The following is a 16,155-nucleotide window of genomic DNA, read 5'->3' as shown; positions in this document are numbered from 1 at the left end:
GTTTAGATATGGGAGAATTTATTGCTATAATGTTCCCATCTGCAGGGGAAGCAATCTCTAAACTCAGTAAATCATTCCCAAACATTGATCAAGTCAAGGTAAGAATTACTCTCAACAGAGATCAAAACTTTTGAGTTTTCAGTCCCTGGATTAAGCGGTTATCCTCAACTTTGGTCATCCGAAGGATTAAATTAATCCTTCTTTGATATCCTGAGGTTGGAACCTAGCAGGGATAACTATGAATTGAGTGATTAAGCACTGATCTCTCAAATTCAAAAATTATCACACCGAATATATCGCACAAAAGTTTTGAACTCTGGATAAATGTCTGAGATAAATTTAGCTTGAAATGTCTTACTTTAGATTGAAAATAGGTCATTTGTAGATTTAGGAACATTCCTCAACTGCAAACTGTTGTCAACTGAAAACTCTGACTTGTCTTAAAACAGATGTTTTCTGCAATCTAATTTTCCTGATGATATTTTTAAATTTTTTAAAGCAGCAATTGATTTTGAAAAGGATTTTTTTTAACTTGTTTAAGCATCTTTATTTTAACAATTATGCTACTAGAATTTATGATTTTCTTAATGGTGTTCCCATAGATATCAGCTTGATTTTGATAATGATTTTTCTAGAAATTGCTCAAGCAGCTTGATTAATGATATTTCTAGAATTTGTTCAAGCAGCTTGATTTTGCTAATGATATTTCTAGAATTTGTTTAAGCTGATTGATTTTGATTTAAATATTTCTAGAATTTGTTCAAGCAGCTTGATTTTAATTTGAATATTTCTAGAATTTGTTCTAGCCGCTTGACTTTTATATCAATATTTCTAAAATTTGTTCAAGCAGCTTGATTTTTATTTGAATATTTCTAAAATTTGTTCAGGCAGCTTGAGTTTGAGAATAATATTTCTAAAATTTGATCAAGCAGCTTGATTTTTATATCAATATTTCTAGAATTTGTTCAAGCAGCTTGATTTTGATAATGACGGGTTCATCACAAAGGCTGAAATGGGAGAAAGTTCCCATAGATTTTCTCCCCAGGTAACAGGATCTGTATAAAATGGTTCCCATAAAACTGAGAAAAGGAAGACGATATTTAAGCAATCTTATTTGTATTTGATGTTGTTTGTATTATCAGTAGCTTGAAGTTAACCTTGTTAAGTGAAATGGGTCTGGTTCACAGGTCAGTTCAGTGGATTAATTAAAATCATAATTTTAGTTAAACAGTCGTCTTCCTATTACACAGTGTTATTGGTCTGCCTGTATTATGTATACTCTAAGTTTAAAATTTGTATAATGTTAGTCTAAAATTACAACTATCGAGCAATATTTTGCAAATTTCTTCTTTAAAGCTTACGTTAGAAACAAGGGAGTTGAATTGTTTAACTGTATAATATATGAATGAAAAATATAAGTGAGTTGAGCTGAAAACTTAAGAATGGGATATCCTTAATCCCGATTGGTTAATTAATCTGGAGATTAATAACAAGAGGAGAACAAGCATCATTTAATCTCAAGATTAAGAAAAAGAGTGGATCAAGCAATAATCCTAATATCCACCATTCAAAAGTTCACAGCTCTGGTAAGGTAAAACTAAAGTCCCGGGAGTCCAGACTCCAGGCTGTGTAAAAATTTGATGACTAACTTTCTGTGTCTGTGTTTCAGGAAATTGATTCTATTTTTGCACTGGGAGATATAAATGATGATGGTGCTATAGATCTTGAAGAATTTATTGGTGTAATGTATCCTTCAGCTAGCACTGTTGTTAATAGACTCAGGTAAGGATATTCAGGGCTAGGAGCAATATAAGGATGATATAAGATCTAAGGCTAAGATATGCGATATTTTGTACAACTGGAGTACATGACCGATCAGAGCCGGCGATTTGAAAAATTCAAGATAATACGACTCAGGTCTAAGCTGTCGTTGGGTCTTTTTTACGACTTGAGCTTTCGGATTTTAGTTGCATCTAATTTTCCAAAGACTTGAGTTCATAAAACCGATTTGATATTGTATTTGGCGGATTTTTAAGGTATGAATTGGCGCATTCCGTGTATTGAAGAGAACAAGACTCCACATTGAGCCTTATTCTCCACTAAAACCAACCAAGGTCGGTCTTATTTTCATTTGGCCTAACTCCTTAAGTCGAGCCGAAGATCTTGCAGCTGGCAATTACGTGGTACAAGCTGTCGTCAGAGTTGGATCTAAGATTGGGTCTAAAAGTCAGGTTTAAGGAATTACTACCTGAACCGAAGTTTTTAAATCGCCGGCTCAGCAGCAATAAAACGGTCAAAAACACTTTGTGGCACCAATATAAGGGACGAAAAATCGTCTTTATACAACGAAAAATGGTTTTTTTTAAGCAAAAGTTGGATGAATGTATTTTTGTCAGATACAACTGATTTTTTTGTCGCTTTTTTACATTAATCCAACTTTTGCATCCAATTAAGATTTTTTTATTTCGAATTAGAGTACATGTAGTGGCCAGTACAAGTACTAGTATGGTCCATATTCGTAGAGCTAGTTTATTTTATAAACAAACAACAGATAGTTAATAGTTTTCACCAATTGTGGTTATACCGAATTCAAACCATTGTTTACCATTTTTTTATGATAAAACTAGCTCCCCTACTATGACACTGTTTGACTCATAACCCCATATCTCCCACCCACTCCAAAGTTTTATAATCTTCATTAAAAGCAGATATACCTTTATTATAGCCTGTCAGAGAATTTTTTATTATCAATAAAAGTTTTACCAAAATTCTAATCAAGTTTAGGGAAGAATTCAAAATAAACTTTTAAATCTCTGCGATAATGAAGAGACAATTATTTGAAATTATCAATTTTACAATTACGGTAGTTTAAATGTATCATGACTTTTTGTAAGATACGAATTCTCGTAAATGTACCAAAAAACCTAAATTGAAATATTTGAATTAGGGCGAAATATCACAATATGAACGAGGTGAAGCGAGCTTTTGCTGGAATTGATAAGAATGGTGACGGATTGATCAGCAAGGAGGAAATGTATCAATGCGACACTTTTAACTCACAGGTGGGAATTTTAAATTTTTATCCCTAGGGACAACATTATCTTCCTGGTTCATTTCGGCTTAATCATTTAAAAGGAACTAATAATTCAATTCTCATATTCTTATTTTAAGTTTTGAACTTGCAATTTGACTTAAAGACCTTTGTGATTATTTCAAACTATGAATTCTACTATTATGAGCAATCAAGATGTTTATTTTTATTTTTGATCGAAATATATCCATTAAGAAAATCTCGCAAAAATATTATGTTATGAAAAGCAACATTCACAAAAGAAGTAAATTTAAAAAATCAAAATCAAATCAAAAGCTGAATACAGCCCATTAGTTTGTTTTTGAATAATCTAAAAATTGTTTGATTTCTCGAGATTATGTCAAAATACATGGTTTTCCGCTATTGACCTTATTTGTGTCCAGGAGATTGAAGCTTTGTTTACCCTGGGTGACTCTAATAATGACGGTGAGATTGATCTGGAAGAATTTATTGGAGTTCTGTATCCTGTAGTCGCACAAGCACTTCTCAAATTCACTAAAGGTCAGTTCTGTATCCCGTAGTCCCACAAGCACTTCTCAATTTCACTAAAGGTCAGTTCTGTATCCCGTAGTCGCACAAGCACTTCTCAATTTCACTAAAGGTCAGTTCTGTATCCCGTAGTCCCACAAGCACTTCTCAATTTCACTAAAGGTCAGTTCTGTATCCCGTGCACTTCTCAATTTCACTAAAGGTCAGTTCTGTATCCCGTAGTCGCACAAGCACTTCTCAATTTCACTAAAGGTCAGTTCTGTATCCCGTAGTCGTACAAGCACTTCTCAAGTTCACTAAAGGTCAGTCCTGTATCCTGTAGTCGCACAAGCACTTCTCAAGTTCACTAAAGGTCAGTTCTGTATCCCGTAGTCGCACAAGCACTTCTCAAGTTCACTAAAGGTCAGATCTGAAAATAATTCTGAAGAAGCAGTCCTCAAATCTGCTGATTTCAAAATACGAAATTTGGAAATTCAAATCTAACGAATCACGAAAAAATAGTAACTGAATAAATAGAGTACCGATGGAATTTGAATTTTTCTTTTTTTGGAATAGTAATAGTAATACATACAATGTTTAAACCATGAATATATAACTTTTAGCGATGTTTTATTCATTTGGAATATTTTATCTAACAGATATTAAGGATATTTTAAAAGTTTCAGCTGGACAAACTTAGTGTAAAAAAAAGTTGTTTTATTATTTTGTTATAGATTCCTAAAAAAATGCTATTATTCTCACAAAATATTCGCAATTTCGAAATCATTTTGTACTTTCTAAACCACAAAATCAAACATTTTCAAATTATAAACAACTCTACATTTAAAACTTTATATTAAGAGTTTTATGTCAAAGAATGGAGAGGAAGGATAACTATGTGTTTAAGATTAAACTTGCTTTCTCTCTCTCTAGTTAGTAACATATGGTCAGTTAGGAATGTTTTACAGTTTTTTATTTGAAGTTTTACACTCACACGGGCATTTATTCAACTTTAAAGGAATATCTTTTAATTTCCTGCATGTCAATATTAAGTCATTTATTTTTGAAGATTATTAATTTAAATATTGAGTATTTTTAATCAATATTTTTTATGGAAATTATTCTTTACAAAATATGTCGTCTTCACTGTATTAAATCTGGAAAATGCTATCTTGAAAAGGGATAAAAATTCTCCAAAATACAAAATATTATAAAAAATTAAATATGAAAATTTAAATATCCTTTTTAAACTGTAAATTAATGTGGTATTAACATTTTGCTTTACTCAGCTACAGAGCGTCTCATATCATATCAGATTATCTTCAAGCTATAACGCCAAAATACGCGCATAATACTCAAAATACCCTGGTATTTTCTCCAATAAAACTTTTATAGAAATGATAATAATGTTACCCGCCGGATACCCCTGGGTTCCCTCAAAAAATGTCACCCCATTCGGTCCAACCAATTGGCCGGCTAAAGGAAACATATATATACTATAGTGTCTCTTGTTTTATTATATAGAAGATAGATAATAATAATAATAATAATAATAATAATAATAATATTTATAATAAAAAAATAAAAAAAAATAGTAATAGTAATAATCATAATAAGGATAATGAAAATAATAATAATAATAACAATAATATTAATGTATTTAGATATTCACAATGTTGAGGATGCTAGATTTCTATTCAAACAATTAGATAAGGTAACAAATCATATACAATTTACATATTTACTTAGATCGGAAAAAGTCGCATATAATTAAAAAAAAAAACTATTAAATCAAAATAGTGTAGTAAACAATATAAAAAATTCCCATTGTTTTAACGAGAAAAAACAATAATTAAGTTGATAAAAGATAATTAAGAATTCTAAATAGTGTTGTCTCTTTTTCATCAAAAAAGTGTTAATTATTTTAAAAATTGTTTAAATCTCCGGGCAAAGCTGGGTTCCCGAGCTTGTAATTAATTAATTCATTCATTAACGAAAACCCTCTAACTGAAGCATATGTTTATTTGGTGACATTTTATCGGCCTTTTAACTTTGCTACCTTGTAACTCCTCCAGCTATCTTTTTACGCAAAGAGCGACAAAAAAGTTTGTTTGTCTATCTATGTATATCAGAACATTAAAACTGTATATTTCATATTAATAGTTCTAATAAGCCCAGAAAGATATGTTCAAAAACCTGCAAAATATCGAATTAAAACTAAATAACCTTTAGATTACTGTGCCTATGACTCCGATGGACTGCAAACTAAATAAACCTTAGATTACTGTGCCTAGGACCCCGATGGACTGCAAACTAAAACTAATTAAGCCTTAGATTACTGTGCCTAGGACTCCGATGGACTGCAAACTAAAACTAAATATACCATAGATTACTGTGCCTAGGACTCCGATGAACTGAAAACTAAAACTAAATAAACCTTAGATTACTGTGCCTAGGACTCCGATGGACTGTTGAGCCAAGAGGAATTGAGAAAATGTGGAACCACTTTCAGTTCAAAAGAGATTGAGGTTAAAATTTAAAAGAATGAAATGAAATGATAATGATATTCGTATATTTTATAATCCAATTTATTTATAAATTGTGTGCTGAACCACTAGAGTTTCAGTAGAAGTAAATATTTCCATTTACTATTATAGCCGCGATATAAGGATTCATAACTCTTATTGGATAATGAGTTAGATAGAAAGATAGATGTTACCGCCATGCAATTTCTATTGGTTCAGAATAGACACCAAACACATGGCTAAACCCTGATTGGATCAGCATACTAGAATATTTTCAGAGATTTATCATTTTACAAATTGTTTCACTGTTTTCTGGTTTTGCATTTCATGGAGGAGTCTATAGAAGTTGTTTTTATGTGTTTTTCAATAAAAATACATTAATAAAAATCCGCAAGTGTCATAACATTGCATTTGATATCTAAAATTGTATTAAAATGGTTAAAACACTATGAAAGCAGGAGTGAAATGTTTTCAGAACTATATTTTATATTTTTAATTAAAATTAAAAAGAAATAAAAATGTACCACATAATTCGACATTATATAATATCATTATAAATGACGATATTTGATCCAATAATCTAGGCTCTGTTTGCTGTTGGAGATATCAATAGTGATGGAGAGATTGATCTAAATGAGTTTATCAACGTGATGTGTCCTGGAGCAACAACAGTGATCAGTAGAATCAGCGCAGGATTCAACGGAGTTCAAGATATTAAGGTACTTAACTGTACTGAACTGTACTGTACTATACTGTACTGTACTATACTGTACTGTACTGTACTGTACTGTACTGTACTGTACTGTTCTGTACTGTACTGTGCTGTACTGTACTGTACTGTACTGTACTGTACTGTACTGTGTACTGTACTGTACTGTACTGTACTGTACTGTACTGTACTGTACTGTACTGTACTGTACTGTACTGTACTGAGCAGGCTTATGATATTTCCAAGACGTACTATTCAGCAGTTTCTTAAGCATTTTTTATTATCTCTAGCATTTTTTTTCTTTCTAGAAATGTTTTGAAGAAATGGACACAAACTGTGACGGGAAGATTAGTAGATGTGAGATGGCACAGTACAGTCACCTCAATGAACAGGTTTCTAATTTATAAATGTATAAAAACTAGATTTAAATTGTTTCACGCTCCAATATTTTTTAGATTGAAGCTTTTAAATTTTTTCTCTTTTCAAGGATAGACTCAATAAAAAATATTTTGAGTCAATTTTTTAAAATTCTGACCTAAAAAATTCTCTAACAAATTGTCTATATAGGACAATAATAGACAAATAAATAAACAGAAAAAAATCTTTGATTGAACTGAGAGATGCAGATAGATTTATATAATATATATAGATAAAAAGATGTTTATTAAAGAGATTTTAATTTTTTTTTAAAGTAAATGCTGTATTTGAACTGAGAGATGTGGATAGATATATATTATATATATAGATAAATAAAGATATTTATTGAAGAATTTTTTAATTTTTAGGAGGTAAATGTTGTATTTGAACTGAGAGATGCGGATAGATATATATAATATATATAGATAAATAAAGATATTTATTGAAGAATTTTTTAATTTTTAGGAGGTAAATGCTGTGTTTGAACTGGGGGATGCGGATAGGGATGGAGAAATTGATCTTCAAGAATTTATTGGAGTTATGACAACCTCTAGTCCTGTAGCATACAAGGTACTGGGAATATTAAAAACCACATGATAAAAAACTTATCTAATTAATGATTTTGTAATCATTCAATTTTTAGTTTCCTCCAACTTTAATTTTACCAGGAAAGGACCAAGTTTAAATTTTTTAACCCATTCTCTTTACAACCTGATCATGATGTTTTGAAGCAGATTGCAAAGTATGAGGAACTGGAGTCGCAGAATTTTACTCTGGTCATTAGCTCAAAAAAAATATATTTATCACCTAAAGAGGAAAGCAGTCCTTATTTATTTCAAAGAATGTTAACCCTGACATATTGCAAGTTTCCGGGACATTGAAAATAGAATCCAGGCTTTAAAAAACTGTAATGTGACTTATATATTCATCATATAGTAAACTAATGAATGTCTAGGAAGCTGGAGAAGTAGTTACTGTTGGAGACATGGAAATCTACAAGGTTGGAGAGGGAGTAAAATGCATAATCTGGTGCCATGATCTTGCAGGGTTCTCAGGTAATATATTGATCATGATCTAGCAGGGTTCTCAGGTAATATAATGATCATGATCTTGCAGGGTTCTCAGGTAATATATTGATCATGATCTAGCAGGTTTCTCAGGTAATATCATTATCATGATTTAGGAGGATTCTCAGGTTATATAATGATCATGATCTAGCAGGGTTCTCAGGTAATATCATGATCATGATTTAGCAGGGTTCTCAGGTAATATCATTATCATGATTTAGGAGGATTCTCAGGTTATATAATGATCATGATCTAGCAGGGTTCTCAGGTAATATAATGATCATGATCTAGCAGGGTTCTCAGGTAATATATTGATCATGATTTAGCAGGGTTCTCAGGTAATATAATGATCATGATTTAGCAGGGTTCTCAGGTAATATCATGATCATGATCTAGCAGGGTTCTCTGGTAATATCATGATTATGATTTAGCCGGGGTTCACAGGTAATATAATGATCATGATCTAGCAGGGTTCTCAGGTAATATCATGATCATGATTTAGGAGGGTTCTCAGGTTATATCATGGTCATGATCTAGCAGGGTTCTCAGGTAATATCATGATCATGATCTAGCATTGTTCTTAGGTAATATCATGATCATGAGCTAGTATGATTTTATTGCGCCCTATACGTCTAGAATTTCTGTCTATTGGATAATTCAGTTAAAACATTATCCAGTTTGATATCTTTTAATCCTGAATCAAGTGAGACATTAAATTTTGAATTAAATGACTCATCAGAGCTGAAAACTTTAGAATGGGATATCCTTAATCCCGATTTTTTATTTAATCTAGAGATTATTAACAAGAGGAGTACAAGCTATATTTAATCTGGAGATTAATAAAAAGAGGAGATCAAGCAATCATATCAATATCCACCATTCTAAAGTTTTCAGCTCAGATCACTTACTGGATAATAAAGCATTAATTCAGAACGATAGCCTCTAGTGTAAATAAATCAAATGTTATGCAGGTGTCGTAAGTAAATGTTGAATCAAATATCGTCGTGTGGTCGAAATAAGATTGGCTTTGTGGAATTTTAAAAACCTTAATAACTTTTCGTTTCAACAGTTTCTTAGCAAAGATTAAATGAAAATGTTGTTCTATCAATAATTTGTATCTCTTTTACTAGGGGCGGATCGGACTCGTCAGCTGGTGGATAAACTGGCTGCCTTGGGATATCTCATCCTTATACCAAACTTCTTCGGGGATAAAGATGTAAGTTTAGATTTTATTGAAAACTAGGCTTTCAGAGCAGGGGCGTACGAGGGGGGGGCCGGGCCCCCCCGCCCCCCTCTACGCGTGCCCCCCCTGAGAGACTGAGAGGGGGCACCCATGAGGGAGGCTCTTTTAATATTACATCTGCTTGCATTTCCCTTCCTCAGGCCAGGCACAGTGGCGTACCTAGGGGGCAGTAGTCATGTTGCCCCCCCTGGGAGTTCCAGTAGTCCTGTTGCCCCCCCTGGAAAATACAAAATTAAAAGGAAACTACGTTTAAAAAGTAACACCTGACAATGACAAAGACTAAGGATTTGTCTGAATTCATTGTTAACACAAGGAGAGAAAAGTTTTAGCCTTCTAAAGAGAATACTTCATTACACATACTTCATGTACTATGACGGAGAGCAGACTTAACGATCTTGCACTTAAAGCTTTACACCCTAAAAGGCTGTCTGAGCTCTCTAGTGAAAAAATCATTGAAATGTTTGTGCAAGCAAATCCCAGAAAATTGTAGCTTAAAAGAAATGGTGAATATGAAGATTGTGTAAATTCTATCTAAAAATTTCAGAAGAAATTTCGTTTATTAGTAAATTGTGGGGGCGCAAATTGTGCCCCCCCCTAAACAAAAGCCCTCGTACGCCCCTGTTTCAGAGAGCGCTTCGCGCCTATCTTCTATTTCAATTGTAAACATTTTTCTTTGTATACATTGAAAAAAATAAAAAAGTTCGCGGATTTTGTAAAAACATTTGGTGGGTTTTGCAAAATTTAATGAAATTCGAATTTTGTTGGAGGCTAATTTTTGAAATTTTGATCATCCATAAACCTTCCCTGGGGTCATGCGAGGTCTCACAAAAAAATTGGGCCGGATCGGTTCAGCCGTTTTTGACGTTTATTGGATACTAACAGACAAACAAAGTAAATATATAGAAGCATTTATATGTTTTTGGACGCTTAAAATTATTAATTATAACAGTAACTTATGTTTGTGTTCGTCATTTAAACTTGATAAATCAAGGAATCAGAAACTGTATTTTGAATTTTGAATTTTGAAAAGGGTTTAATTTTTGAAAATCATATTTCAAATGAGTTAATTAAACTGACAACCTGTACTAGGCGCAAATATCTTTTTATACAATTTTTGCTTTTAACTTTTCCTCTTCATTTAGACATTTGTCATAGAAATTTAAAACTAACAAAATAGTTTCCAGATTTTTCTGTTTTAATTGGTGTACTCTAAAAATAATGAATGTCGACATTTTTTTCCTGGCAAAATTTTTTTAACATTGCCTTCCATTAGTATTCCTTGTGAAGTTGTGATTTCCAAGACAAATATATTGACCCCTTTTTGACGTTTATTGGATACACACAAACAAACAAACAAACAAACAGAGAAACATAGAGAAAAGTCAATATATTTTTATAGTAAAAATTCGGCAATTACAGGGCATTATATAGCTTCAGGGGACCTTAGTACTAATAGAATAGATATATACATAATATATATAGATGTAAATTTTTACAACAATGAGCTGTAATGAAACCGTGCAGAGAATTAAAAAAATCGAAAACTACCAAACCATGAATACACATTTACAGTGTGGATCTCTAGCTGACACACAGTGGGTGAAATCTGTATCTGACTGGAGCACAATTAGGTATTTTTAATTATATACTTAAAGTAAAGAGTTACTCAAAAAGAATAATACTTCAGAGACGACTTATACATAATTTATTCTTATCTTAACAGGTCACTGCATCTGTTAAGGAATTGAGTCTTTGATACAAACTTTGATTCTTTTATGCTTCATCTTTGCAACCCAATGACGTTTATTATTTCAAAATATGATTTAGAAAATTTGATATTGTGCCAAAGACTCAATTCTTTTGTCTCTTTCTTTGCTAAATATTTTAGTATACTTTTAGATGATATTTATTAGGCACGGCAGGTCCCTGGTTCAATTAGATTAGCACATTTAAATTGTTTTTGGTAACCCTGTATGTTTTTTATATGAAAACTACAAAACAAAAAAGTTAAGATTATCTTTTAAACTAGGGATACATGGGTTGAGAGGATATATCCTTGGCTTAGGGATCATCTCGGAGTAAGGTAAATGTACAACAAATTTTATCAATGAATTGAGTCTCAAATTAAGCCTCAAATTTTCTAATTCTATATCTTTGAAACCTGATGGTGTAAACCTTTGATATTTCAAACTTAGATAATGTAATCTAACAGAATTCATGAGCTTAAAATTTACAAAGTCTACGACAATGCAAAAATCAGAGTTTGAGGCAAACACTCAATTCCTTAAAATTTTTGTTTGCTATTTATATATTTATATTTGTATATATACATTTATATAGATGTGTTAGTGTGGTTGGTACTGGTTGGGGTGCATATACAGCCTGCAGACTAGCATCATATATTTATATTTGTATATATATATAGATGTGTTGGTGTGGTTGGTACTGGTTGGGGAGCATATGCAGCCTGCAGACTAGCATCATATATTTATATTTGTGTATATATAGATGTGTTGGTGTGGTTGGTACTGGTTGGGGAGCATATGCAGCCTGCAGACTAGCATCATATATTTATATTTGTATATATATATAGATGTGTTGGTGTGGTTGGTACTGGTTGGGGAGCATATGCAGCCTGCAGACTAGCATCATATGGAGAGGTTAAACTTCAATAATTTTCACTTCTAAATCTTTTAGAAAACTAAATTTGTCATTTTATTGTTAATAATTTGAATAAATTTTCAACAAAAATCTCAGGAATTAGTTTATCTTCAAATACGACATTTTGCAGCTATTTTCATTGATTTAATTTTTTTACTAGTCTAAACAGCAAACAATGTAGAAAGAATTTGGAGTAAAACAAAATTTATAAAGTTTGTCTCTATTTTCTAGTGTCTAATAAACCTAAGGCCGAATTTAATGAATTTGAGCCGCGTCTTTAATCCGCCAAAAAACCGGTTTTAATTGAGCGCCGGCTTAAATCTTGAAAATTTAAATACGATCAATAGCCTCGTTTTAAATTTAAGCCGTGTCTCAGATTCTTTAAATTCGGCCTCGGGTGGTCTAAATAAGTAAATTTTGTCTTTCTCTCTTATTTTTTACACAACAGAATCTTATGTTTTCAGGTGGTTATTAAAGTTTTATTCTGTTCATGTTTATCCAGGTTAATGCTGGAGTTCTTCTGGAACCTTCTATCAGCCATGTTGTTGAGGCTCTTGCTGAGGATCTTTACGAGGTAAAGTGTTGTACAAGAAATTGTACCTGGTACATTTTACAAGTATACCAATGTATATGTTACAAGCAACAACTTTATTCAATTAATTGAAGAATGTTTTTGTACTATACTAATAAGCTAGTATAGCATTCTTGACTTAGTTCATTTTTGTAGTTGTATATCTGTTCTTTTTTTAACGTTATCATATTGACCAAATTATCGTGTGAGGCTTACAAAAGTTTTGATATTTTAGTTTAAAGTTTCAAAATTAAATTTCAAATAAAGTTCGAAAGATTTAAAATATTTTTTAGATTTTAAAACAGTTCTTACACAAAAAAAACAGCTTAGACATTTTGAACTTTGAGAGTATTAGATTACCAGAAAAAGTAATTTTAGGGAGAAAAGGAAAAAAATTACTTAAATCAATCCGAATTAGAAATGTTTTTATCCAGGAAAGTACAAGTTCAACTTAATCCGTTGAGTTAGAGGTTCTCACTTCTGTAATTATAATTTTCTTGTTGTAGATATATGAGGAGGTATCCTGTCCCCAGCTTGTGATAACTGCTAGAAATGATTGTCCCAATGAGAAGCTAAATGGACTTGCATACAGGGTTTTCCAGTAAGTATACTATGCATCTGTAATCTGTATATATAAAGTAGTAATCTCTGTTTGCCTGTTTGTCCGATCATAACTCAGGAATCCCTGCCTAAAATTTTACTGAAGAACTCCCATGCAGGGAATGTTCTTAGCTTGGTTTAAAATGTCTAAATTGAGTAGGTTGAATATTTCAGAAAAAGTTTTGTTTCCAGGCATAGCTAGGTTTCCAAGATAGTATATATATATATATATATAACTAGTAAAGAATGTAATGAAAGTCGTCTTTGTTAAAAGTTTAAGATAAACATGTGATTTAATGATTTTGTAATTTGTAATTTTTTTTGCCTTTTTTATATTTTTAAATGGTCACTATAGGTGAAGTAAATGTCCTACTCCTTGATTACAATGAGAGAGTAATTAGTTCCCCGTCTAAACGAACGAGATACGAGATTGTGTCTTTTGATTTGACATCACCAGACATCTCTCCTCTTTCATTTCTAGGCTCGTACATAATTATTCTTGTTATTCTATTTACTCCATTGGTATTTTTCCTGTTTCCCACATCTCATCAGCTCTCTTTCTGTTTTCTACTGTCTCAAAACTATCTGTATATGTAACCTTTAACCCATCCATATCATGGGATAGCTGGCGTTCCAGTACTGCCTTAATCTCATTTTCATGCTGCAGCTTCTCAGGCATAAAAAATAGGCATTTAGCCTTCAGCTCTACACTATCCATACACCTCAGCATTTCATTTTTGAATCCTACCAGGTTCCTCTTGTCTGGTGCGGTTGCTTGTTCCCATAACTTCATCTTGTCAGTATAATATTTCCTGGGTTCTTCATCTCTTCCCTGTTTCCTGTCCAAATATTGCTGTTTCCGTTCTTTCTCGCTTTTCTCTTGTGATATTTTCTTCAGCAGCTCCGCGAAAAAACTCCTGTTTCTTAAATGCTAACCCTGTAGAACGAAACAGCACTATCTCTTTTCTAGCTGATCCGTGATGCAGGACTGTTTTCCATTTATAGTTAATTAGCATGGTTTCCAAATTCTTGCACCAATTAAACACTTTCTCAGGGTTTCTCTTTAAAAATCACGCTAATTCCACACATCTCAGCGTATATACTCACTACTCGAAGGGTTGCTCTCCCAGTTTCAACTACATCCTTAAGATATTTTTGTGCCTCATCCTGCATCTTCTTCTACTGCTCCGACATTGTTTTCACTCTTTCAATTTTTACCACTGTTTGTATCTTTAGCTTTCATTGCTCTATCTTCTGTATTATGATTTGACACTCTGTGTTTGTGATTTTTACGGTTCCGTTTTTTCACTGTTTGCATCTCCTTTATAAATATTTCCCCTGCAGCTTCATATTCTCCATATTTGGTATTCTGTTCATTCTGTAATCTGTATACTCTGGTATCCGATTCCTCACTAGGTACTTTAGGGTATACAATCTAAAACTGGTCCACTGTAATACTCTTGCACCTAGTTCATTCTGGTACTCTATACATTCTGGAATTCTGTATACACTCTGTTACTCTGTACACTCAATGCCAAACCAATGGGTACGATCTTTATAGTCTTCAATGTCAATCTGACATACGCATACAACTATCAATGCCAAACCAATGGGCGCGATCGGAAAAGCTTCAATGTCAACCAGACATAAGCACACTAACTATCAATGCCAAACCAATGGGCACGATCTCATAGGCTTCAATGTCAATCTGACATAAGCACACAACTATCAATGCCAAACCAATGGGCACGATCTCATAGGCTTCAATGTCAATCTGACATACGCACACAACTATCAATGCCAAACCAATGGTCACGATCGCATAGGCTTCAATGTCACCTAGACATAAGCACACCAATATAGAAGTGCAACTAGGACTTTTGCTAGGGGGGGTTTTTTAAAACTAACTATAGTATAATAAAATTTCTACAATAACTCTATTGGTTTTCTTATTCCTGTGATACTGATTTTCCCCATTCTTTCTTTCTTTTCATTCTGCAGGGGGGCGCCCCCCCCCTCTCAGGTGCTAAGGGGAAGGCGCCTCTGCACCAATATCAATGTCAAACCAATGGGCACGATCTCCTATCTCGTTCGTTAAGACGAGGAACGAATTAATCTCTCATTGTAATCAAAGCAGAGTATTTTCCAGCTAATGTTTCCATATCCCTATTCCGAGCTATTGAGCTCACACTGGTTACATCCCCGTTTGATTCTGTCATCATTAATAATAATTATTGATCACAGAACCTACACTAATGTGTATTTAGATATCTATGTTACAGATTAACTCTAACATATGTATTTACAGGAATTGAGCAGATATATATAAGCGTAGTTAAGCCAGTTACTGACGTATAAGTTATATGTTATCACAATACATGTTTTGACATATTTACAGACGTTACTATAGGCTAGGCTAATTGCATTACAAGTTTTGCGTAGTTAATGATAAGCACATTTGGATTTACAGACAACGTACAACGTAATATATCTATAGTATCTTCAGGTTAACAAATATGGGGATTCCTGTATTTATTACAAAGGTACATTATCAGATATATATATTATATATCTATATATAAATTTGGCTTGTCTGTCTGTTTGTCTGTCTGTCTGTCTGTCTGTTTGTATCCAATAAACGTCAAAACGGCTGAACCGACGGGCCCAAATTTTGTGTGGGACATCTAGGGACTCCAGGGAAGGTTTATGAATGATTGAAATTTTAAAAATTTGTGTTTTAGAGGTTTTTAATTTTGTAAAAAAATTTAAATTTTTGAAAATCCGCGAATTTTTTTTTAAAATC

The 16,155-nt window shown here is 32.6% G+C and overlaps 1 protein-coding gene and 1 long non-coding RNA gene across 2 annotated transcripts; both read left to right on the top strand.

The window, feature by feature from the left end:
* Positions 1-5: 5 nt before the first annotated feature.
* LOC111706549 (calcium-binding protein LPS1-alpha-like) lies at positions 6-12,113 on the top strand. The gene is made up of 15 exons (XM_023479443.1): positions 6-98; positions 959-1,045; positions 1,670-1,782; positions 2,948-3,062; positions 3,475-3,592; positions 5,224-5,273; positions 6,016-6,087; positions 6,669-6,803; positions 7,102-7,185; positions 7,676-7,780; positions 8,166-8,265; positions 9,408-9,493; positions 11,093-11,151; positions 11,550-11,603; positions 12,029-12,113. Exons 1-15 carry the CDS (start codon positions 9-11, stop codon positions 12,111-12,113), a joined length of 1,353 nt encoding a protein of 450 aa, XP_023335211.1. The 5' UTR covers positions 6-8.
* Positions 12,111-13,367, top strand: LOC111706561 (uncharacterized). Its single transcript, XR_002766258.1, has 3 exons — positions 12,111-12,180; positions 12,684-12,755; positions 13,259-13,367. It is a non-coding gene; the product is annotated as an uncharacterized LOC111706561 (long non-coding RNA).
* Positions 13,368-16,155: the final 2,788 nt, after the last annotated feature.

The sequence above is a fragment of the Eurytemora carolleeae genome, unplaced genomic scaffold (genome assembly GCF_000591075.1).
Source record: "Eurytemora carolleeae unplaced genomic scaffold, Eaff_2.0 scaffold702, whole genome shotgun sequence".
In the NCBI taxonomy this organism is placed as follows: Eukaryota; Metazoa; Arthropoda; class Copepoda; order Calanoida; family Temoridae; genus Eurytemora; species Eurytemora carolleeae.
Note: the sequence above shows the minus strand (reverse complement) of the source record. Positions and strands in the feature narration are given on the sequence as shown.

What these genes read in the sequence shown, in the direction of transcription:
- LOC111706549 (XM_023479443.1), top strand. Translation starts at nt 9, where the DNA reads ATGGGAGAATTTATTGCTATAATGTTCCCATCTGCAGGGGAAGCAATC. An exon ending in ACTGTTGTTAATAGACTCAG is followed by an intron (nt 1,783 to 2,947) that starts GTAAGGATATTC and finishes TATTTGAATTAG; the next exon opens with GGCGAAATATCACAATATGA. An exon ending in CTAGTCCTGTAGCATACAAG is followed by an intron (nt 7,781 to 8,165) that starts GTACTGGGAATA and finishes ATGAATGTCTAG; the next exon opens with GAAGCTGGAGAAGTAGTTAC.